The 25,583-nt window shown below is 31.6% G+C and overlaps 2 protein-coding genes across 2 annotated transcripts; one reads left to right on the top strand and one right to left on the bottom strand.

The window, feature by feature from the left end:
- Window positions 1-13,760: 13,760 nt before the first annotated feature.
- On the top strand, window positions 13,761-20,393 carry LOC125842325 (ribose-phosphate pyrophosphokinase 1). Its single transcript, XM_049521601.1, has 8 exons — window positions 13,761-13,965; window positions 15,839-16,003; window positions 16,801-17,049; window positions 17,492-17,635; window positions 17,722-17,889; window positions 18,952-19,021; window positions 19,352-19,433; window positions 19,585-20,393. The coding sequence occupies exons 1-8, from the start codon at window positions 13,831-13,833 to the stop codon at window positions 19,763-19,765; spliced, it is 1,194 nt and encodes a 397-aa protein (XP_049377558.1). The 5' UTR covers window positions 13,761-13,830; the 3' UTR covers window positions 19,766-20,393.
- A 733-nt stretch (window positions 20,394-21,126) lies between these two features.
- Window positions 21,127-24,689, bottom strand: LOC125841577 (type I inositol polyphosphate 5-phosphatase 2-like). Its single transcript, XM_049520730.1, has 10 exons — window positions 24,513-24,689; window positions 24,320-24,425; window positions 24,157-24,243; window positions 23,921-24,008; window positions 23,711-23,815; window positions 22,406-23,219; window positions 22,054-22,244; window positions 21,836-21,944; window positions 21,596-21,744; window positions 21,127-21,513 (listed from the first exon to the last, which is right to left on the bottom strand). Exons 1-10 carry the CDS (start codon window positions 24,549-24,551, stop codon window positions 21,309-21,311), a joined length of 1,893 nt encoding a protein of 630 aa, XP_049376687.1. The 5' UTR covers window positions 24,552-24,689; the 3' UTR covers window positions 21,127-21,308.
- Between the last annotated feature and the right edge of the window lie 894 nt (window positions 24,690-25,583).

The raw sequence follows: 25,583 nt of genomic DNA on the forward strand, positions 1-25,583 counted from the left end.
AGGATTCATTTTCTACTTTCTCTGCCCTACTTCAACTGTATTACTCGTCCCCACCCCTTCTTCCATACACACCGCACGTTTGTTTCACACTCCCCCCTCATTATGGGGAAAATCGGTCCAATTTTGTTCATTTTCTTTCTTATATTTTCTCCGTTCACTTTTACTTATAAAACTCATATATTACATTAATCTAATTGTGAATCTTCAACAAATGTTTTGATTATTAGTTACGTTCAATTTTAAGAATTAAAAAAAATATATAATTTTAAAAATAATATTTCCTTCATTTAAAAAAGAATGGTCTAATTTTCTTTTTAGTCTGTTTAAAAAAAAATGATTCATTTTCTTTTTTGGCAACACTTTAATTTCAACTTTTCACGTGACATGTTTAAGACCACAAGATTAAAGGATATTTTGATACATTTGACATAACTTTATTTAGAATAGCAGGATTAAAAAATCTTTTTTTTTTCTTAAATTCCGTTTCAAATCAAATTAAATTATTATTTTTTAAATAGAGGGAGATATATAATGATTTTAAACATATATGGGATCGATACAAACATAGTTAGGTCTACTAGATCGATGTAAACGAGATGTGTATTTGAAGAGTGGGTCCCAAATTGATATTTTTTTTAATAGTACCATATATTATGATATTTAAGATCTTGTGGTTCGATAAGAACTATGTGACAATGACAAGTAGGATAACGACAATGAATGTGGGGGAGCATTGTTCAACAGACTCGCTAGGTTTGGCATAGATTCCCATAAAATTTAGGAAAAAATTCAAGTTGGTTGTGGTATGAGATTATGATTTGATATTAAATTTATAATTTAAATTTTTTAAGTGATAGTTTTTTATATACATGAAAAATTTCAGAATTTTTTTATTTTATATAATTTTATCAAATAAGTAAAGTGTAGCACATAAATAAGATATCGAAATAGTCTAGGCGTCATATTGACAAATTACACATCTCGATCGCTTTATGTTTATGAATACATACTTTAAAAAATAAATATTTTATAAAGATTCATGTCCCCAAATCGTAAGTCCAAACACATGCTAGATTTGGTTGAGAACAAGTTCTCTCGGAACCAGTCGAAATAACTTATTGCTTTCGCAAAAGGCCTGAGATATACTCCATTGGACCATTGCACCAAATCAGTTTTTACATTTCAAAATTATCCAAACTGTCGGCCCATTTTTCAGATGCTGATCCAATTCCAAAGTAGAATAGGCCCGGTCCATTTATATTTTCATTTCTATTTAAATGTGACTAGGCCTGGTAAAATCCTTTACAATAGACAGATGTAAACACCTATTTATTACACTATGAAATGATAACTTTTCCCCCTTTTTCTTCTCCCTTTTAGGGTTTACACAAATTCATATCGCCGCATGGATCTGCAATTTTGTAGATCTAACAGTTACTTGCTGAGCAGAAGAGCTGAGAAAATTGCAGTAAATGTGCTTCAATTCCAAACCGAAGCCAAAGATTATGTTAATTTCAGCTCTTCTGCACCACCTGTTGGAATTGGAGCTAAAGATGAAGAGGTAATGGAATATTTGAGAGATGGGAGTTTCAGTATTATTGAGATCTGTGGTATGGAGGGAGTAGGAAAGAAAAGCGAGGAAGGTTGTTTGATGATATTATTGTGTTAACAGTTACATAGAAATTAAATTTGAAAAAAATTCAGAATAAAATTCCGAATGCAACTACCTCAAATATTGATGCAAAGTCACATTGACTATGTGTGTCTGCAATGTTTGTGAGTATGTTCAAGTTGGAACATTATCTGAAAAACAAATTTGAATTCTTTTTTAGCAAAAAATTGATAATTCAATTGATCATCATTCTCTTCCTCGCATAGCAAAAGATGTTGCAGAATAATGCAACGATTTGGCTGGTAGCATGAGCATTAAATTCATCACAAATTTCATAAGCAAGAAGCTATGAATTTTTGGAAAGTGAGGAAACCAGGTACCTCTTTTTGCTTTGTTCTTTGTTCGAGTAAAATAGTAATATTTGACGAGATAGGTCATCTGTTAGAAACTGAAAGATGGTTTCTTGTTATCGTTGTCGAAGTTTCACTTAACATAATATCATCTGATATAACATGTTTCTGTGCCAAATCACATTGAAAACTTGAAGAGTTTTCAAAAAGAACTTATTACGAACAATACAGTCACATGTCAATTGTTTCAAAAGATTATTGGTGAACTTATCATTTAGAAACTCTCAACATCAAATATTATGTTGCAGAGAAGATAGGAAAATTGACCAATCTAATATGTTGAGAATTTTGGAATGAGGAAAATTGACCAATCTAATATGTTAAGAGTTTTGGAATGAGGCAACAACAATATCAGGAGGGTCTTATCAAGACTAGTTTCATTGAAGGAACTATGTATTATGAAAGTAGAATTGGAATTCTAATCATAATTGACTACACCAACATCAATCGGATGTTTTGGAGATGTGATTCACAGTAAGTTGGGCCTTTGTTCCAAGTTAACACGATACGCTTTAAAAGTAAACCAAGGTGTGTTTACCCTGTGTCTTTGCCAATGAATACTTATGAAAGGAATATGGATCTCTCGGTCATTGAGACCACCTCATTGGGTGATTGGATCTGCCTCTTGTAGAGAAACCGTGAACGTCTACTTTCAAGCGGAAATGGCTCAAAGAATGTGCCACCTGAGTTGCTACTGGATGGATTTCAGTATTTGAAAGAATTGCATCTAGATGGTTGTGATTCCCTAATACATTTGTTGAAGATCCACCGTCAACAAAATATTATGTTCCCCAAACTCAACGGTTACGTGTAAATCATTGTGATAGTCTACAATATCTTTACTTGCCTGTCTTCAACTAGGAGTTCGTTGAAACTTGAAGACTTGGGAATAGCTTGCCTTGATGACAAGGAAGAGCATTTTAATTAGCTCTTCACTTCATGTTATCTTTGATATAGGATGAGATATTGTTCCGTTTTTTCTATTTGTTCGAGCCTGGAACAGATAGATCTCATTGGGGCTGATAGCATAACTACTTTATGCTCTTACTAACTTCTAATAGGCTACATCAACAAACTTGAAATATTGGAAGTAATCGAGTGTGGTAAACTGAGAAACTACAAAAATGAAGTTGTCCGTTGATGGAAGAAGTGATCACGGAAGAGAACAACTAGGAGAAGAAATGACTAACGGGTCCTTATAACCAACCTCGGTTGGAAGAAATGACTACCAATCTCTTCTTCCAGGAACTAAAAGTTAGTGATGATGACGAATTTGAAGCTAGTGATGGTGGAAAACTAGCGGGTATTCCTCCCATGGTAGCTAGTCTCAGATGTTCTTCGAGCACACGAAATATATGATCGTTTTTCAAGGTATCTATATACTAATATACATAATTTGTTCCGCCTCCTTATAATATATAAGGAGAATAATGCAAGTATCCTTTCATTTTCTCATGTAAATTTTAATTCCTTTTGTAATAATGTGTTCAACATTTCTATGCATTTTATGTAATCCAACTTCTTGAGAGGTAAATTATTTGGTGGACTGGTTGTTGTGCTTCTTGAATTATTTGCAGATGAAGAGATATCAAAAGTATTTTTTACTTCCCAAACAGATTCTCGTGCATCTATATATAAACGTTGGTTTATCAAGAATACACAAGAAAATCACTTCGAATTGTTGATTGATCATTGAATTGTTATGTGAATTAATTTAACTAGGAATAGAGTTTTAAGAAAAAATAGTGACTTTTGGAATTTGTGGTTTTAAATATGTTATAACATTTGTGTAACCAGTAGAGTTACAAAACTTGGAGAAATGAAATCTCTTGTCTACTTATAATTTGAATAGAAGAAAATGATCGTTTTCGGGTCTTTTAAGAAACGAAGATCTCTCGTAAAAATGACAAATGATTTTTCTTTGTAAAGGTCTAAAAATAAATATTTCTCTTGAAAATTTATGAATTTTATATCATAAATATTAAAGATCGTTATATAGTGAAGTCTACATGTAGCTACACACATAAGATGACAAAATTAGTAGCAGGAAACAAGCTCAACTGTGCCTTCTTAAATAGAAAAAAATATAGATGCAATGCAACTTGCAAGTTAAAAGTTACCCAAGACAAGAATTAGATTCTATTATTATCTATTTATAGAGATAAATCCTTTACTCTATTTTATTATTAAAAAAAATCAAGAATCCAGTATAAAGATAAATCATTTACTCTATTTTATTATAAAAAAAATAATCAAGAATCCAATTCTTGAAAGCAACATAAACGACTATTTACGAACATTATTCACCTCTATAAAAAAAGCCCTTCATTATATTGTAACACAAACCATCTCAAAACATAACTTTAGCAATCATAATATCAAAATGGTGGTTTGTACAACCAAAAATCTCCAAAATTTGGAATATGAGGAGGAGAATATTAAACGTCTTCTAAAGGAGTGCGACAAAAATGGTGATGGGAGATTGAGCATGAGAAAATTGATAGAAATCTTCTTATCATGGTTTAGTGGTTTCAATGCTAGAATGAATCATGCTTATATCAAAGATGATGAGATTGATGCACTTGCTAAATATGCTATGAAATGGGGTTATAAAATTGTATAGGTGTAAATTTCTCTAAGTAGTTTCTTTTTTTTTTTTTTGCTTTTGGTATATGTATAGAAATTTACTGGTTTAATTAATTCAATTTTGTCTTATGTAGAATCAAGTATGGTCTTTCTACCCGTACACTCAAGACCTTTGGTAAGTGGTATCTCTTCGTGGAAGAATTTGATTTGCCTTATGTAATATGATCTTATTAAGCTTTGTGAAATAAATGAAGTACGTATCAAAATTTTATGTAGTTTAATTTTTTTTCTATAGTAATTTCTTTCATCATTTATCGATTATTCAATATCAAAAAGTAGAATGTCATATGATGATGATGTTATAACATTCAAATAAACAACTTTACTATATCAAAGACATCAAACAAGTAATTAAATCAAAATAAACTAGAAAATCGAAAATTTGAATTAAAAAATTATTTGATACCACATAGTTCGTTGTTTGTCCTAAATGAATTCAACTCCCTCATTGTATTTGAGGTGTTAAATTACTCCTTTTTTTCAACATAAAATGGATATACATATTGCAAGAGTAGCAATACCTTAAACGTCTGTGACTTTTTTGAATTTAAAGATAGTCTTAAATCACACGAAGATTCAATTTTTATTTGTAAGAAAATATATATAAAAGTAGTTCAGAATTTGATGCAGAAACAAATGATAAGCCTCTCTATTTATAGCGAATTCTTTTTTAGTTGAAATGGTGCAAAAATTCTACAAGTGAGATCTAAAGAGGATAGTATATACGCACATCTTATGAATTATGCTAATTTTGCATCATGCAAAAGATTTGACAAAAATTCTTTTCAAATTTAACCGTGCATATGTTTTTTTTAACTAAGCGCCAATGCTTTATTGACATTATGATCGGGCCGACCTTGATTATAAGCTAAAACATTAATATTTATATGACTATATAAATATTTAATAAGAGAATAAAAATAATAAAGAGAAAATGAAAAAGGTAAATATAGAAATATAACGCGGGCTCATGTAATTGTTAGAATATAAACGACGCAATAAAATAGGTATTCACGCAAAAAAGATGTTACAATTACCTAAAAATGAATCGAATTATTACAATGATCCTCACATTAAATAAGGTCAAAGGTCGTCTTTTTTACCTAATTTTTTTTTTCAAGTTTAACCTTGCATATGTTTTTTTAAGGAAAAATCACCCCATATACACATTTAAGAGTCAATATTACAGGTTTTAAATCTATTTTAAAAAAATTCTTACTTATAACAGTTTAATTACGGGTTATAACATATCACTTATTATTTATAAATGAATTAAATTTTACTTTATTAAATAAGAAATTTTTTGTAATTTTATATTATTATTAAATTATTTAAATAAAGAATACCCCATAATTATCTCTTACACAATTATAGGGATTTTACATTGATTACACTTTCTTATTTAATGTGAGAGTTTTTAATAAATCGTGCTTAAACCTAACCTCTTTTTATATATATTTTTTTATTATTTATTTTTCCCTATTTTATTCTGTAGGACTGCGTTGTAGCTTATGTATAGAATTTATATTAAATAGTCCTTGGGAATGTCGATAGTCAATTGGTTACACTTTAATTGAATCATAATAGTAGTAATTATTATGTCGCCTAACAACTTGTTATTATATTGCCTAACCATTTGTTTCAATCGTCATTATGTATTATTTTATAAATATGCAAAAGGGGAAGAAGATGAAGGGGAAAATTGTTGAAACCCCTTCTGATTTCGATTTTGATTTTGTTACTGAAATCAAAAAGAAAAAAAGGAAAAAAAATGTAAAAGTTGGAGCATCTTCAAAATCATCAACAAGAAGAACAACAAAAAGTTATTTTTTTTTACTTTTGGATAATTTTTTTGTGTTTAAGTATTTGATGATATATAATATCATATGTTTTCTTTCAGGTAGATACCATTTACATATGAATTACTGATGGCCTATTATTATTTCAAGATACTATTTTGAAAATATTAGTGTGTTTCCAAACTGTACATTTATTGGATGAAATCTGATTGATATGTGTATGACTACGCTTAAATGTTTTGATTTTGAAAATTTTATGAATTGTGATATAATAATGGTATACAAATGGTATGAATGCGTTTTAACATTGGTGTGATTGTCTATTAATTGTGTTTATGGTATAAATTATTAAATTGGTATGAAAATTGTATGATTTGTCAGACTACTGATTTTTTCTAAAAAAAATCACATTATGCATACTTTATATTCTAAACATGTTTTTGGATGAAACATGTATGAAATCTGATTAATACGTGTATTCCTATGAGTTTAATATTTTATTGTTGGATATTGTATGAATTGTGATATAATATTGATATACAAATGGTATAAATTGTGTGATTATATGAATTTTTAAATTTTATGCATGTTGTTTGGATAATACGTGTATGAAATTTTGATTAATATGTGTATGACACCAACTGAAGTTAGTGTGGGAATGAAACACTAACTGCAATTTGTTTTAAAGTTATTTATAGTAGGACACCAGTTGAAAACCAAATTAATATTCATGTAAACTTACATTAAATTAAATACCCAGGATACCATAATTACCTTTTATAATTATCACTAATATTTACACTATCTTATGCATTAAGCTGGAATAAATTTTATTTTTAACAGTATACAATCTGTATGATTAATAAATAAACAATGTATAAAGAATGAACGGTATATTAAACACTAAGTTTATAATACACTTCAAATAATTATGTTTCATATCAAAACAAAACATTAATCTAAACGACAAAATAAAATAAAAATTATATATAGTCTAAACAAATCAACAATCATTAGTTTTGCACAGGATAATTTGAACATGCTTCAAGTTGTGGCCAACTTGACAACATCTATTGCAAGTAACTTTGGACCTTTTGAATTTCACATTAGCAACCCTCTTTCATATATTCATTTCATTTGAAAATCAACATAATTCCCTGTTTCATTAAAAAAAAAAACAATTAGTCTAACATTATACAAATCAATTAGAAATATGTTAAATAATATTAACTTTACATTTCAAAGACAATACAAATTTCATCCATAAAAATCATTATAATAACAACAAAATTATACACACTCGTCATTATTTTTTCATACAAATATCATTCAGACAGTACATTACAAAACAAATTTCATACAAAACATAATATTTCACATTTAATATCCACTTAATACACATTTCATACAACAATCATCATTCATACCAAATTTATACATTTTCATACTCATTTAATACACATTTCATACAAAACGATTATTCATTCAAACTATATACATTTCTCGTCCCAAATAATTAATTACTGTCACCCAACTTTATACAGAAATAACAAAACTAATATAAACTCAACAATTTCACATTTAATACCAATTTAAAACACTTGTAATACACTTCGTCAAGAATTCCAATTTTTTTTTACATATTTCTTAACACACTTTTCATACATAATTCATTCGACTTATACTATCAAATTCATTATCAAATAAAATAAATTTTCATAAATTCGTCAACATTATAATTAAATTATTTTTACAAAATAATTAGCACACTTTCATACAAATTTCATTTAATTTATTATATCAAATTTATTCATAAAATCACATTACATTTATAATTTCACAAAACAATAACCGTATACAAAATAAACAAATAAACAAAAAAAACACTAAATTTTTTACATTTCACAACAGTAAACATAATATGATATCAACAATTAACAAAACATGACTCCACCTTTAATTAATCGACAGTTTGATCATTTTTGTTTCATTTCGCTATCATTCTAAAACAAACGTTAAACAATAATAAATACTAACCCGAATGATCCAATCTTTCACTATGTTTGATTAAAACTGATACATAGTTGTCCATTACAACAAAATCAAGAATTTTCAAAGATGAAAAAAACTTCAATTACTCGAATGTGGGATTTTTTTTTGTTAAAAATTGAAGAGAGAAACGTTGAATTTTTTTTGTTGCAAATTGAAGAGAGAGAAACGTTGAAAAAAGAAGAAGATAAAATCTGAATTTTTATTTGATTTTAACTGATTTGAGTGAATTAAGGATACTAAATAATCTTAATTAGTTTAAATCCCTCAATTCGTGCTATTTATTAATTATCTACAAAAGAATGATATGATCTGATTCTTTAATTTATCTTAACTGATTTTGAGTGAATTAAGGATAAAAAATATTGTTAATTTGTTTGAATCTTTTATTTCATGCTAATCATTAATTATCTACACTAAATTCAAATTAAATTACAGGCCACACTTTTAGTTTTTTACTTTATTATCTATAATTCCGTTTTTTTTTTGTAAATTTTTGTTTTTATTTTTTAAAAAACTTTTTTCGAATTAATAAAAACATTTCTTTTATTTGTGAATTTTTTATAACCTGAAATTTTTAATGCTATAGTTTGAAAGTCTATATCTACTGCTATAGCCTGAAAATAGTACTATAATATATGTCATATATGAAATTTACACATTTTTTAACTAAGCACCAATGCTTTATTTACATTATGCTTGGGCCGGCCCTCAATATAATCTAAAACATTAATATTTATATGACTATAAAAACTTCTCATTAATAATAAATGAAAAGTTAAAATTAAATTATTTTCAAATTTAGAAAGAGTCATTTTTCTCTAAACGGACTAGAGAGATTCATATAAATTAAAATAGAGCAGTATTTGTTAATGGATATTGATAAGGTCGTAAACTTTTTTTTTTTTAAAAAAAGAACCTCTCTCCCCTCGATACGTGTTTTTTCTCTGCTTCTATTGTTCCTCACTTTTTAAATAGTTTCGAAAAATGTTACTATAGTTAGACTTCTTTATAACATCAATTGTTGTTAATCAGAAATGGACCGAGGGTAACGATGTCACATAATACTGCCTCATTTAATTTTCTACTTTATATATATATATATATATATATATATATATATATGTATGTATATATTAAATGACATAGCTGTACGACACTCACTATGTGAATGGTGCAGACACCACTTTGCATGTGTTAGGTTTCTAAGGGAACACAGACTAAATGATCGAATTCAAAATAAACGTTTGTTAAATTTATAATATATGATAAATTTTTCAAAATGTATATATATGTATCGAACTTTTCTGAAATCAATTTATATTATAATTTTTGTCATATTATATTAATCTTATATTCAATCTAGCTACGTCATATAAATTGAAAGAAGAGAATAATTATTAAGTAGGCATTTGGCCATGTGATACCATATCACGATATGGTATCGTGAGATGGAATCAACGTTTGGACATGTGATTTTACGCTGATTCCATATCATGAGATGTGATTCCACATTCTCCAAAAACCATGATATGGAATTATATGGGAATTCCATATCATGATTTGAGATATTTTAATAGAGAAAATGGCCAAAAGCCTCCCCAACCTATAGTCGGATTCCCAACCACACTCATACTTCACAGGGGTCCTATTACCCCCTTGAACATTTGTTTTTACATATTATCTCATCCTTATTTGCTGACATGTCCACATAAACCAGATATAATAAAATGTTTGTTTACACGCGCTGCCAAGCATTGAATGGATCCCATAACTCTAAAATTTCCCTTAATCTTTTCATTTTCCTCTTTCTTTTTTCTAAACCCTAACCTTTTTTCAATCACTCCATATTCATCCCCATTCTCTTCATGATATGAGATTTCGTTCCAATTGAATTTGAAGAACAATTTTTGAACCATAACTATGAAAGCTTATTCAAGTCCGCATTTGTCATTATTTATCCTAACAAAGCAAAAACGATGAATTTGAAGAACAATTTTTGAACCCTAACTATGAAATCGGAGAAATGCAAGCCCTAAAGCTTCAAGCTTTTTCGAAATTGATACTACAGTTGAATGTTTTGACAAGTAAATTCAAGTTTTAAGCTGATTTGGGAGAGAATGAAGGAATATACAATTGAAAATTGAGAAAAAGAGGAAGAAAAAGAGAGTTTGATTTTGGGAGAGAATGAGATTATACCATTGGGGATTAATTATAACTGATTTGGACTCATACGTGTACTTTTCTTCAACTTTTGACGTTTTATTTTCTCTTCTTACGTGCCTAAGGGAGTTGTTCTCACCTTCTTCGACATGTCAACAAATAAAGGTGAGATAATATGTAAAAAAAATGTCCAAGGGGGTAATAAGACCCCCGTAAAGTATGAGTGTGTAGTTGGGAATCCGGCTATAGGTTGGGGGGGCTTTTGGTCATTTTCTCTATTTTAATACAAAAATTGATCCACGAGTTTATATTTTGTTAAAACAACCCACATTTATATCTACTAACCATTTATTTCATATGTAAATAAAATTTATAATCACATCATTACTTTTAAAAATTTATTATTCTCACCGACATAAATTTTATTATTCTCACCAACATATAGTCACTTTAACTCACACCAACCGATTGTTGAGTAATAAATTTATTTTATGGCCTTAATAGGTGAACATTTATATTTTATGTGTAAGTTATTAGTACTATTTAGTTACATATTTCCTATCAACTTTGTTTAAAGAGATAATATTTATTTTATGACTTTGCATTGTCTTGGAAGCACTATTTTTATTACTCTTACAAACATTATTTTTATGAAGTGCATTCTATAATGCTTTCAATTTATTTTATGTTCACTAAACTAATATTGATGTTTTTTTTATTTGATAGGATTGTGTTGGTGCGATTGATGAAACATATATAGAAGGGGAGGTTCCTAAAGTGGTGCAACAGGCATATCGTAATCGCGAAGGAAGAACATCACAAAATGTCTTATGTGCTTGTGATTTTGATATGCAATTTACCTTTGTTGCTGCTGGTTGGGAAGGTACTGCACATGATAGTAAAGTACTTGAGAATGCACTTGTTGAACCAACGTCACAATGTTCATTTCTGTCATATGGTAACTTTAAATTACATCATTAGAATAAATATTATTTATTTACATAAAGCTATCTCATTTACGTCACATATGCTGTTAGTAATTCTTTATAAAATATTGGTAGATAAATATTATGTCGTTGATGTTGGTTTCTGAAACACAAAAGGATTTTTAGCTCCATACAAAGGACTACGCTATCATTTGCAAGATTACCGAGGAAATGAAAGATAGCCTCAAAATCCCAAAGAACTGTTTAATTATAGGCATTCATCTCTGCGCAATGTGATTGAACGGATTTTTGGAGCTTGGAAAAATAGATTTAGAATACTGAAACAAGACATGAACCATTATGATATTTATACACAAGTGAAAATTGTCATAACTTGTGCAGTGTTACATAATTATTTGCGAGAATACCAAAGTACTGATGAAATATTTATGGTCTATGAGCATGAAAATATAGCTGCGGATGATTGACCAACAAATGGCTCAAAGTAACAATGTTGGTTCGTCTTCTCGGTCATATGATCAAGAAATGCAAGTTCAACGTGAGGAAATTGTTTGTACTATGTGAGATGATTATATTAAAGACTAGTACACTACAATTTATGTCCAATTTTTTTATTAAATTAAAATTAGATGAAACAATTACTTAAGTGGAGAACAAATAGCTTTGTAATAATTTATTATGAGATTTTATAAATTTTTGTTTATTTGATATGATTGAATAAACAATTAGGGCTATTTTAATAGTTTTACAACTTATGAGATTTTTATGTTTATGAGAAAATATACAACACAAAAATTTCATATCGTATGTCCAAACAAAACTTCAATTTCATCTCATAGTTTTATATCATGATAACATATCGCATAACCAAACGGGCCTAAGAAAAACTTCAACTCATAGCTCAAAACAACGACCAATAAAACTCTCTCAAATTTGCTTTCTTTTGTGTGGGGCCCTGTTTCTCAAAATTATGCACTTTTATTCCATGTTATATTTTCCTCAATTAAAGTATGTTCGATTTTTTGTTGACTAATAAATAGCAGCCGATCAACAACAAACTCCGTTTTTCATCAGAAAATCTCAATTTTAAATTTTGAAAATAAAAATTTTCAGTTAAGAAATTTATTATTATGGATTTAGTAGGTGTATTAGTAAGAAAACGAGGTATTGAATTTAGCGTGGACAAGGCAAATAGTGGATCATTATTATCGAATGATATAGGAGACCATCAAAGCATCAGTCTCAATATCAATAGAAAAAAATGATTAATCGATCGCCGTTTAAGAGAGATCCCGAAGGCTTGAACTTTTTTTTTATAATGCGTGATTCAAATTTAATTGTGTCTTAATATTAATATTTAACATTGAATAAAAAAAAAAAAAGAGAAATAATAAACGTAGTGTATTTTCATAAGTAGGAGTTCTAGCCTCTGGGAATAGCGTGATTTGTACACGTTTTTTTTTTTTTGTGAAAATAGTGAAATGATTTTCAATGGACTATCGATTCAAATAAAACATATCAAAATAATATGAAAGAAATTATAGTAATTATTTTTTGAAAAATAAAATAACAATAACATGGTAATCAAAACAAAAAATCAAGAGCTAAAAAAGAACATAATACTTCCTCAATTTTAGTTATATTATCTGATTTTTGACTTACACAAACTTTAAGAAAGTAAATAAAAACTTTTAAATCTTGTGCTCTTATATAAAAGATACTTAAAATATATCAAAATGTCTTTTAATTTTGTGATTTAAAATATGCTACAATGAAAATTTGAAATTAAAATGATTAGTAAAATGAAAAAGAAATAAAATGGATTAAACAAAAAACTAACTAAATTGAATATATTTTTAAACTCTTACCTAAGAGTTCCCACCTTTTCATTTTCTTGGTGACTCGATTAAAAGTAAGGTTGTTTATCATTCGAGAAACTTCCTCTCATAAAATAAATCAATGCAGAAGAGTGACAATTTTTTTAAAAAAAGAAGAGAAAAGATATAACAGTTCCTAAAATGGAAAAAAAAAAATTAAAAAATACAAAAAATGTTTTTCTATTTTCTAGCTCTTGAAATTGCTAGTATTTTTTTTTTCTTAATAAACAAAATCTCAAAAGAGAACACACAAAACCATAACAAAACCAAACACAAAATAAAGCAGCGCCATACAAAAAGGTGAAAACCTTCCAAATCCCCTCTTCAATGGCTTCTTCCATAGTTTTGCCTTCTCCTTCTTCAGCTTCAACTTCTTATTCTACTCCTCTATTTTCCCCTTCTCGCTCTTTTCTCACTCATAAAAGCTTCGTTCCCAAACGAACCCGTCTTCGGACCTCTGTTGTAAGTCCTTTTACATAAATTCATTTGTTTTTTTTTTTTTTTTTTTTTTTGCGTGTAAAACAATGCCTCGTACCTATTTGATGAAAAGGGTCTCTGAAAAATTGATTCTTTATATTGATTGTGTAGTATATTGCTCAAATGGAATTGAATTTACAGAGCATTACTATGCTTTTAGGTTTCAGTTTTATGGTTAAAGGTTCAGTTTTGGTTGCTGAAAGTGTATGATATGCTGCTTATGGGTATTTGCTTGTTTTAGGCTTAATACATGGATAACCAATAAATTTCATTTAGACCTTCGAACTTTGCAAGTCCTTTTACATGAATTGATTTGGGTTTCATTTCTTTTTTTGTGTGATTTAAAACAATGCCTGCTACCTATTTGATGAAAAGGGTTTCTGAAAAATTGATTATTTTATATTGATTTTGCAGTGTATTGTTCATATGGAATTGAATATACATATCATTTCTATGCTTTCATGTGTCAGTTTTATCTGTTGAAACTTTGTTAAAGGTCCAATATTGATTGCTGAAAAGTGTATTTTCTTAAAAAAATTTAAACTGAAAAGTGTATGCCATGCTGCTTATGGGTATTTGTTTGTTTTAGGCTTACTTAATACATGTACAACCAATAAATTTCATTTAGATGCTCAAACTATGCTTGTTACAATTGAGCACTTGGACACATGTTCTTATTATGCCTTTGTTTTGTTAAGATGCTCAAACTATTCTTTACGTTTCTATGTAGAAGCTTTTATTGAAAGCAAGTCATAAGAATCTAAGTGCTGGAAAACATATTTAGTGCTAAAGCTGATTTAACTATAAACAGTTATGTGATTGGTTAAAACTTAAAAGTGTTGAAAGTGATACATAAACCATTCATGTGTATGGTCAAAATTATAAATGCTTTTAAAGCTATATACAAATAATATAAATTAAAAAAGTGAATTTACAAGGAGAAAGATGAATGTAGAAGTGGAATGCCAAAGGAGTTAGGATTTGTATTGGGAAGAGTGTTTTGGGTATCTCAAAGTTATTAGGGATAAAATTGTATAAGTCTTGTCAAACCGAAATGCTTTAAAGCTAAAGACATAAGTTGGGCTGCACATTGTATGGCTTTTTAATTGTTTTGGGTTATAAGCACTTTTGGTTTTTCTCAAACATATAGATAAGTCAAAAGATGCTTACTGGGTTGCTGGATTAGAAGAGGTGGAAGCTAGAGCCAGAAGAGATGGTAGAAAATCATTCCACATTGCATCTGGTGGACTGTGTGGAGAGAGAGAAATAGCAGATGTTTTGAAGATATATTCAATTCCATTCATAGAGTTAAATGGAATTGTATTGCATCTTTCTATTTTTGGTGTAAAGAAACAAATATAGAGGAATTAGAGCTTGTAGATCTGTTAGGTTCTCTATAAGTCTTCCTTATTCTCTTCTTTTGTTCCTCTTTTGAAGGTCTCTTGCATATCCTTAATGCTGAGGAATACAACATTAGCAGTTTAAAAAAAGGGTGCTTATAAGTTGGTTTGACCAGCTTATATAAGTTAACCCAAACGCCCTCTCAGATATCTGTCTTAAGGGGTCATAGTTATTCTTGTACTGTTAAGTGAAGGATAATTTGAATAAGATAAAAGTGATTAGAAAAATTGACTCATTTCATGAAATTTGCTAATTTAGAACAAATTAGGAAATTTAGTTTGACTTGATTAAAGAAAAAGGGACCTGAGTTTGCTCTTCCTTTCTGAATTCACTGATATGAGTTGGAAGTTTGTTCAAGCTCCAACTTTGGTTGGTGAAAAATTTATGGTGCTTGCTTTTATATTATATTAGCTCTACAATTTTTTTCTTTATCTTATATCATTTGCTTGTGTATCAGAATTGTGAAATAAGTGAACCAGTGAATGGGAAGCCTCGCGTGCCAATCATCAATGATGGAACACTTCCAAAGTTCTTGCAAGCAAGTCGCCTGCAGAATTCAGTTAGTAGAAACAATAATAGGCTGAAGATATTCACTGGTACTGCAAATCCTTCACTTTCTCAGGTACACCAGACGATTGCTAATGGAGTTATGTGTGTATGCTGTGTTTTATTCAATGCTTTGTGATCTCAAAATTCAGTTTAGTATATCTTCCCATCATATTTGATTAAATGACAGTCAAGAGCTTCTTATTTGCCTCATAGTGTGAACAATGACATATTGAAATTCCCTTCCAGGATGTCATAGTTTTGTGCTTCCTCAATTTCAAAATAATAGTTCAGTGGTTTAAATTTGTTATCAACTAATTACTGAAATTGGACTAGCCTTACTAACAGGAAAAGAAAACAAGTCCTTGGGGGACTGCCTCCACTTGTACATTGTTCTTGACTATTCTAGCCTTCTCAAGGATATAGTTTCGGAACTTGGGATGGAGAATGGTTCGCTTTCAGTCTGAATGTTTAAGCTTTAAATTTCAGTCTCATCAATTATTCAGAATTTCTTCCTTTTAAATATTGCATAAGAAGTGGGTATAGAATTTGATACACTTTTATTCTTTCCTATGTTTCTGGTCTTACTTTCTAGAATCTAACTGGTTGAATACCTGACAAAGCATAGGAACGGAGAAAGATGGAAGATTTCTTTGTTTTCTCTCTTATTAGGAAAGAGACACAATTACAAATATATCTGAAATTTCCGTTACAAGAGTTCTTCATATTTTTGTTTTAGTAATTATTTACTTTTCTCCTCAATCTTCAAAATATAAGAATCATTGTTAGTTCTAGCCATCAAATCCATCTGACTTCTTTTAAGTTTATGCTATATCTCTCTTTACAACTGACACGGCATCTTTTTTCACTTAGGAAATTGCTTGGTACATGGGCTTTGAGCTGGGAAAGGTCAAGATCAAGCGCTTTGCTGATGGTGAGATTTATGTTCAGTTGCAAGAGAGTGTTCGAGGCTGTGATGTCTACTTGGTTCAATCTACATGTCCTCCGGCCAATGAAAACCTTATGGAGCTTCTGGTAATGATAGATGCATGTCGAAGGGCTTCTGCCAAGACAATTACTGCAGTTATTCCATACTTTGGATATGCCAGAGCTGATAGAAAGGCAAGTTAGATTCCGTTGCAAATTATATGCTTGCAAGCTTCAAGTTTTTGTTTCTTTGCCTCCTTTTGTTTGTTTCTGCTCCACTTTGAGGTGGGAATGGGTGTGGCATTGACCTCTGTATACCTGTATGATAATACTCAAAAAGTGATTTCAAAAGGAGGGTAGAGCCTAACCTGACATTTCTCTCTGCTCTTATGAAGTTATGAGTAGAAGTACTGTCACTATTTTCTTGCATCCTCTTCTGGTTGTTTAATATCTTAGTGTTCTTTACTATTGATTAGTGCAACGATTTTGTCAGGAAGTCTCTCTTTGTGTCCTTTTTTACTACTTTCTTTTCATACGCATTGGGATTTTTTCAGTTGGCAATAAGGATTTACAAATGTGAAGACAATTTTTACATCATTTTATTACTTTCTAATAATTATAAATTTTCTTTTTACAGACGCAAGGTCGTGAATCCATTGGCGCCAAATTGGTTGCGAACCTTATAACTGAAGCAGGTGCGGATCGTGTTTTGGCTTGTGATCTGCACTCTGGGCAATCCATGGGTTACTTTGACATTCCAGTGGATCATGTGTACTGTCAGGTAATCTCTTCTGTACTGTTGAAAATGCTCAAGTGTTGCCCATTTTGAATTGGAAAATAAGCAGTCTCCATTCTTTGCGTGCACAGCCTGTTGTCCTTGATTACCTTGCTAGCAAGAAAATTTCGTCTGATGATTTGGTAGTGGTCTCTCCTGATGTTGGCGGAGTTGCTAGAGCACGTGCCTTCGCAAAAAAGTTATCTGATGCACCTTTAGCCATTGTGGACAAAAGGCGGCACGGACATAATGTAGCTGAGGTAGATACAAAGCTAAACCTTGTTACTGCAGTTTATTGCATTGATATGCATTTTCGTTTTCTTCTTTTTCTTTTCTTCTCGTGGAAACAATGTCTGAGTTCTGGTCTCGCAATAGATTAGGTGAAAGCTCTCCTTAAAAGTTCTATAAACTGTAGCAATGATTTGTCCTTGCAATTGTTTACCATTATTTAATGAGTGTACCCTATGCTTCAATTCCCCCACCCACCAACCCACTCACCCCCACCTCACCCATCCACTCACCCCCACCTCACCCTCTTCCTTTTTTTCCCTTCTCTTTTGCATTTCCATGTTTTAAGGGGAATGGTGGAAGGTGAAAAGGTCCTTTGAGATCCTCCTGTCTGAAAGTGCTGTATAGGTTCAGGACTGTTTATTATGGCTTGCAACGGACTAGCAGTCTAAAGAAGTTCTTTTCTATAAAGTAGGCGCTATTTCTGTGTTCAATTCTCATAGTTTATAAGCATTCCTCCCCAGTCAAGTAACTTGTTACAAACTCTTTTTTTTGGTACAAGTAAATGTAATTCATAAATGAAGTACCGAGAAGATACTGTAAATGTATGAATTCTATGGACCTAACTCCTTTATGTGATGTTAAATATTGGCTAATACATCAAATAATTATTTTTCGTGGGTCACTGATTGTGTTGTGACATGCATCTATCTGCACTTCTTCTTTAGTCTACCTCAACATGATTTTGGTGCTTTTCGATATAATTTTCTCTATGTAGGGATCATCATCTTAACTATTCCTTTTAAGGGTAAGACTGTACAATAGACCTTTGTAGTCCAGCTCTTCCTCGGACCCTGCACATAGTGGGAGCCTTAGTGCACCCGGCTGCCCTTTAATTTGTTGCTTACATCTCTTGATTGAGCATCCCAAATAACAGAGGGGAAGACCCCTGATATGCTTGAATGCAAATGAAACGATGTTATTAGTTAATATTATACTACATAAAGCATTAAACTGTGTTTGTGTTTCTTCTTGCAACATTTCTTTAAATGCATCCTATTTTTTCCCCGAGTCATTATTTTGTTGTGTTGCAGGTTATGAACCTGATAGGTGATGTTAAAGGAAAAGTTGCAGTTATGGTGGATGACATGATTGACACAGCAGGTTAGTTGGACGCATTAATCAAATAATAATGTCAATCCAAAACCTGGAAAAAAATGGTTTATTAGTCTTCACTGAAGCAGTGAACTAAAAAAAAAACTGTGGTGATCTGTTGAGTATCCTCTATCTCGAGTTGTTTGCCCGAAAACTTTTGGTTTTTATGTTCATCTTTTTTCCATTTCTGCATCTTCTTCAGATTAATTTTGTCTCAACTAGAACTTCCACTAGGATCACATGTGCAATGTGGAGCTCCTTTCGTTTTTGTTTGGCTTATTCTCTTGTTATGTGGCCTGGTTTGAAATTATGTGTTAACTTTATGCTTATGGGTCTTAGGGACTATTGCCAAAGGCGCAGCGCTATTGCATCAGGAGGGCGCACGTGAAGTTTATGCATGTTGTACTCATGCTGTTTTCAGGTAACATTTCTCATTTATTTAACACATTATGCTGCATTAAAAAAATGGATCCACTTCAACACAATTTATCTAGTGTGAAATTTTTTCTATTAAGCGTGTTGCTTAAATTGCCTTTATATTAACTTACTATTTGATATTCTTGTTTTGACAGCCCTCCTGCGATTGAGAGGTTGTCAAGTGGCCTTTTTCAAGAGGTCATCGTCACAAACACAATTCCTGCAATAGAAAAAAACTGTTTTCCACAGCTTACTGTTCTTTCAGTTGCAAATCTTCTCGGTGAAACAATTTGGCGAGTGCATGATGATTGTTCTGTTAGTAGCATTTTCCAGTAGGTAGGAGAGATACTAGCAACCCCACAGGTTACCATGAGCACTTGTTTAGCTTCTGTTTTTTTTTGTTCTTCAAATCATCTTACCTCATTTCGCTCTTCCATCAGTTGACGCCTCCATTGGCATATGCATCTTTCCTTTACCTTAGAGGTGACTGACATGCAGAGTCAACATATTCTTCTCTCTTTTTTCGCTCGTTCTACATTAAGTCCTACATTTTTGTTCTTCTTAAGTTAGATAGTTGGAAGGATAGGACGATGGTAGGCCATGTGCTTGTTTTTCAGTTAGGATTGATTCATGCTCTGAAATCTGAATCCTGAAAATGCTGCTGTGACATTACCCCTCATCTTTGCCAAAGATCGATATGAAGCTCCTGTCCAAGCCTCAGGCAGGTCGATATGAAACTCCTGTCCAATCTTCAGTTCCTGCCTGAATTTTGACTCTTGCCACACCTATGGAGCTTTGTTTTATTATGGCATTTATTTGTTTGAGTAGAAACTAGTCCAGTGAGAACTATTGGAAGGACAGACAAGTTGATTGTAATGTCCTGTGCCTGAATGTTTGTTCAGAACTTCTTGTTATTTTGACAATGCATGAACGAGCAAGATAACAACCGTCCTCTATAACAATATTTTTGCTTTAACTGCCAAGTTTTTTGGAACCAAGTTTTCATGTTATGTCATATCATATATCATATGTTTTCTGTCGCAACATTTTGCTATAACAATAAAAGAAAAAAATCTAGGCAAACAATGTTATTAAAAGAGGTTTGACTGTATATTTTTGTCAGTGCAATAAAAAGGACTTAAGAGATAGGCATAATACATAAACAAACACTCAATTTGGCCTCAACTGGCAAGTAAATACTCCAATTTTGCATACGCACATCTACACTTCAACTTGTCATCATTGTGTCAGTTGAACACTCTAGTGTACAAAATGATCATCTAGATATCTCTATAGTGTATGTGGCACATCAACGTTGGGTGTCCATGGGACATAGTTGGGATGAGTTGAATGTCTATATGTGTACCCTGAACGTTCGTAAATGGGAAGAGTTGTGCTCACTTGCCACACGAGGTCAAGTTTGAGCGTATATTTATGTATTATGTTCCATGAGTTGATGAAGATTGAAGTGAATGCAATTAGTAATTTTATTCAATTGACCTCAAGTTACAAGCATAACACTTACTCTAAATGTAAAAAACTTTGAAATTTCTACCTAGACATAATTTTACTAAAATATACAGTTGTTCCCTTCTATTCTAATGGGGTAATGTAAACAAACAAAGTAATACAATAAAAAGAGAAATTAGAAAAATCAATGTATGAACTAAATTCACACTAAGGGATACAAACCTATGAAAAAATACATTATAGGATGTCCCAGATCAAAATCAAATACAAAGGAAAACTCACTTTGTACAAAACATTAGACACATTTTTCTTGTAGCCAGTTCTAGTATCTGATATGTTCTTTTTTTGTTGCGAGTTGTATTCTGGCAACTCACCTAATGTTAGTTTTTATCTGCAGAAGTTTCATCTTTTAGTACTCTCCAATCTCTAGCAGAATGTCAGGATGTACTGAAGCACTTTTAACATTGAGAACTCTCTGTAGTTTTCTGTGGTCAAATATTTCCACTTCTACTGAGAACATTGAGCTTACAGGTCTATGATCTGATAGTTTTAACTCTGCACGCTTGTAAAACAGCTGTTTTATACCTTTTCCTAACCATAGTATACGATCACACCTGCATAAACATGAAGAAAATACAGTTAAAATTTATGTCATGCTTCTCGCGATTCTTCTAGACTATCAAACTTGTTGCTTACCATGCTGGTGATCTCTTCTTTTCCCCTTCTCTCGTAATTTCTCCGTTGTATCTATCACTGTTGAATTCATACTTGTAAGTTGGTGCAAAGTTAACCAATCCTTCCTTCCAACCAGCAAAGACATGCCCATTTTGGAGTTCTTTGTGTAACTGCTCATGAGATGCAACACTAATTCGTTTAGTTTTCGTAGGAATTTATGCATAAAATGGAAACTTGAGACAAAGTTTAGTATTGACTTACTTGATCACTGTTGAGTAGTTCATCCCATTGCTTATTGGCAACAAGCTTCCGTACCTCAGCATCTGCCATACTGATTCGATAATTTAAGTCTCCAAACCAGAATATCTGACTGTAGATGTTGAAGTAAAGTTATATATATATTGTTTGTAGTTGCTGAATTAACATGTCTTAACGCGAAAAACTGAAATGGTTATTGAGTTCCCTGTAGAAGTACTTACTCATGAGATGGAATTGTTTGTGGTTCATCTGTATCTGTGTCAAATATGGACGAGAAATGAGTACGTCTCATGATTTCATTGACATCAGAGTTACGCCTTTGCTCTGCCCCTTCCTTTTGTCCGGATGACAAATGAGAACAAACAAAGCATAGCCGCGACTGATAAAGAGACATGCTCACAGAAACAGATCCCTGTAATGGCATGGCATCACTTCTAAGTCAGCTATTAGTGCTATAATTGGCTTATGGATCATTTACAAGTGTCGACAGATACATAAGGGGTCGGAGAAAGAGATAGGGGGAATCGAAAGCAGTAAGAGCCTGATTGTCTTAACTGAAAGAAGAAGCATTACCTTATTGCCCATGTATCCCATAAGTCCAATTCCAACAGCAGAGACTTGCAAGTTGTTTATATGCCTCCTCAATCTTCGACGTACCCAAACTGATACATATATACCAACCATCTGCTTGCTGACAATACGTACATACATTGGACGAGACTTCACTGTATGATCTAGAAGTGAATTTTCTTCTTTGACCTCTGGAAATTCATCAAACATGTCATTTTCCTCATCAAAAAATTGATCAGGGCCATCAGAAAGAGCATCAAGAACTACAGGTTCTTCTTTTTGATCCATTGACATCAATCCTAAGTTTCCTGAGCTTTGGTGCACCCTTTTTAACCCTCTACCGTCTAATCCTGTAGTGTCAAAAGCAAGAAGATTGTCTATGGTACCAAAACCAAATCTCGCGGTACTACTGAAGACTCTCCTCAACTTAGAATTAGAAGAAAGAACTTGAGATGTCGCATCCAGTGGACGTTCAGGCCAATCCAATCTACTGTCACAATCAATGCCATATATCCTCTTTAAATAGAGATTCTTTCCTAAGTTGATAGTATTGTTCTCGAAAATCAAAGCTGTATCGAGTGATGCCTCATCTTCCATTCTATCCAGCTCAGGAGCATCAACCACATCCGCAATTATGTCATCAGCAGAAGAAGTCCTTAAAACTGGAGAAGGCGGAGCACTATAACTCCTGAGCTTAGTTTCAGGTTCCTCCGTCCTGTTTAATGTTCTTCGGATGATCGCCTCCCATTTCGGAACTGGCCTTCTATTTTCTGCTCCCAGTACATTTCCAGCATTCAGAGGGACCACCTCTTGGAATCTGTAAACAGCAGATACAAACTTTTTAGGTTGAACTCATTTATGTGTCTTCTAATTTTCAACAAACAACATGTTGCAGGTCATAAACAGCTACATCATATAAACTCAATAGATTCAACATCTTCTGCCTAACTCAACCCCAAAAGCTAGCTCGAGAGGTGAGTATTGTCCAGGTCACATATAAAGAGACCACCCATCCTGTAAGAGCCCGATGTTGGACTCTTCAACCCCACACACCCAAGACTAGACATCTGAAGCGTGGACAATTTTTTAATATGGAGGACCTAACATTAGGTAACAAGAGTTAAGATGAGTTCTGGTCTGATATCATGTTAAAGAAATGAATATCGGGACTAACTCAACTCCAAAAGCTAGCTCAAAGATGGGACTCTTCAACATGGATTTACTGCACAACGGATTAGACATGAGCTAAAACAAACAGGAAATCTGCTACAGTTCATTGGAAAGTGCTTAAAAGCATTTTGTGCATACCCAAGAATATAGATATCTGCTGGTTCTTGCATACAAAGCCACTCATCAATATCTAGATCTTCATCGGGAAGTCTTCCTGCCACATTCCATGTACCAACTGTAACTCTGCAGAAAATCAAGGCTTATATAAATCTTCTAACTCTTCCAACCGGCCTTCAAGTCCGAAAAAAATCAAACCAAACCACCATGTAACTGATTGTAAAGACAAACCTCACTTCTTTCGTGTTAATATACTGAGCTCTCAAAGTTTCTGATTTCCCTCTCCTGTGTCTCGGTGTATACTCAACCGAACGCTTCCCTGATCAATTCAAAGTTCAACTAATCAAACATCATAATAACAGTACTCAACCAGTATAAACAGGACACAAACTTAATGATCGAACTGATGAGTCTCAGTTTAATATATGAAAAAGAGTTGTTGTTTTCATTGGAGTTTTCATTAGCACCTGTAGTTTGAGTCTGGCATTCATTAAGCTTCCCCGGTTTTCGATGTCCATGATCTTCAACCATCCCTTCATCTTTGAGTGAGCAAGCTAGAAATTCACAACTAATCAATAACAAATATCATGAATCAATTTTTTTCATATATATATATGAAAATTTACGTACCATCATCTTCGCTCTCCGTTTCGGTATCAGCTTCATCTTCACTAAAATCATACACCTTAGGTGGAATATTCAGCCATTTCTTCATCACAATGGATGGCCAAAAGGCCTACAACAAAACAACAGCTTAACGTTTGAAAAACTTATTAATATGAATACAATATATATACATAAAACAGAACATGTAAACACACACCTGAGATGATCTCTTTCCCCTTCTTGTTTTCATTTGCATAACACACAATCAAGAAAACAGAAAACAAAACAGAAACAGAAAAGAAGGGAGTAAATGTTTCAAGTGTTGGTGTGAGTTTAATATGTAATATATTTATGTATATAAGGGGCAAGAAAAAAGGTTGTCAATTTGGTCAGACTTTTTTTAATACAAAAAAGATTCTAAGTAAGAACAAATGGAAAGGACAGAAAAACTATTGGCCAAAAAAAAACTTAACAGATATATGCTGTCCTCCAACTTGTATATCACAAAAAAAAAAAAATTAAAAAATCTTGAATGGTCCTAAAACTTGTCATTTTATTGAAAAAAAAAAGGTTGATATTATTGTTAGACACAAATTAAAAGAAGTATAAAAATTCAATGAAGTCATAATCAATTACAAGAAATCTCAAGCACTAAAAGTTCAGTAATTAATGCTTGTTGTACTCCTCAAAGGAAGACGGAGTCAGAATTTTTATTAAGGGTTCAAAATATTTAAAAAAAAGTCAAAGAGGGGTCAACATCTATTATATAAATATAAACAATTTAATTTTAATTATGTATAAACAGTATAATTTTCTGTTGAAAGAGGTTTGGATGAACTCCTGATCATGGATATAAGCCATTGACACCAAAAGTTAGGACAGATTTTTATGCTAATAAAATATTCCAAAATGCAAATCAGCTGCTTTAATCTTTATTGCATGGTTGTAACTACAAGACAAAAATTAATTAAAAAATTCCAGAATAATACAGACCATATTAATGTGGAATATTTAAAAAGGATTAAGATCTAGTTTTTTTATTTTAAAAAAAGGTAGTTAATCACTTTGTTTAATTAAGGGTTTATTAAAATTTACAGTTGAGTGATCAAGCTACAGGTATTGGCTTCTCATTGCACCTAGAGCCTAAGTTAGCTTGACCAACCAATCACGATTAGGCTGCCTACCCCTTCTTTCTCTCCCTAGGACCAGTTCCGTGGGTTCAATCTGATACGAAAAATAATTTTAAAAATAGGTGGTCTTGAATTTTGACTCTGTTTATCTCATCGAC

Source organism: Solanum stenotomum, chromosome 10 (genome assembly GCF_019186545.1).
Source record: "Solanum stenotomum isolate F172 chromosome 10, ASM1918654v1, whole genome shotgun sequence".
NCBI classification, from domain to species: Eukaryota; Viridiplantae; Streptophyta; class Magnoliopsida; order Solanales; family Solanaceae; genus Solanum; species Solanum stenotomum.

Excerpts from the sequence above, each read along its gene's own strand:
- LOC125842325 (XM_049521601.1), top strand. The coding sequence starts at position 13,831 with ATGGCTTCTTCCATAGTTTTGCCTTCTCCTTCTTCAGCTTCAACTTCT. Across the intron at positions 17,636-17,721 it reads TGGATCATGTGTACTGTCAG|CCTGTTGTCCTTGATTACCT; the intron begins GTAATCTCTTCT and ends TTGCGTGCACAG. Across the intron at positions 19,022-19,351 it reads TGACATGATTGACACAGCAG|GGACTATTGCCAAAGGCGCA; the intron begins GTTAGTTGGACG and ends TATGGGTCTTAG.
- LOC125841577 (XM_049520730.1), bottom strand. The coding sequence starts at position 24,551 with ATGCAAATGAAAACAAGAAGGGGAAAGAGATCATCTCAG. Across the intron at positions 24,009-24,156 it reads ATGCCAGACTCAAACTACAG|GGAAGCGTTCGGTTGAGTAT; the intron begins GTGCTAATGAAA and ends TGAATTGATCAG. Across the intron at positions 21,514-21,595 it reads AAGAAGAGATCACCAGCATG|GTGTGATCGTATACTATGGT; the intron begins GTAAGCAACAAG and ends ATGTTTATGCAG.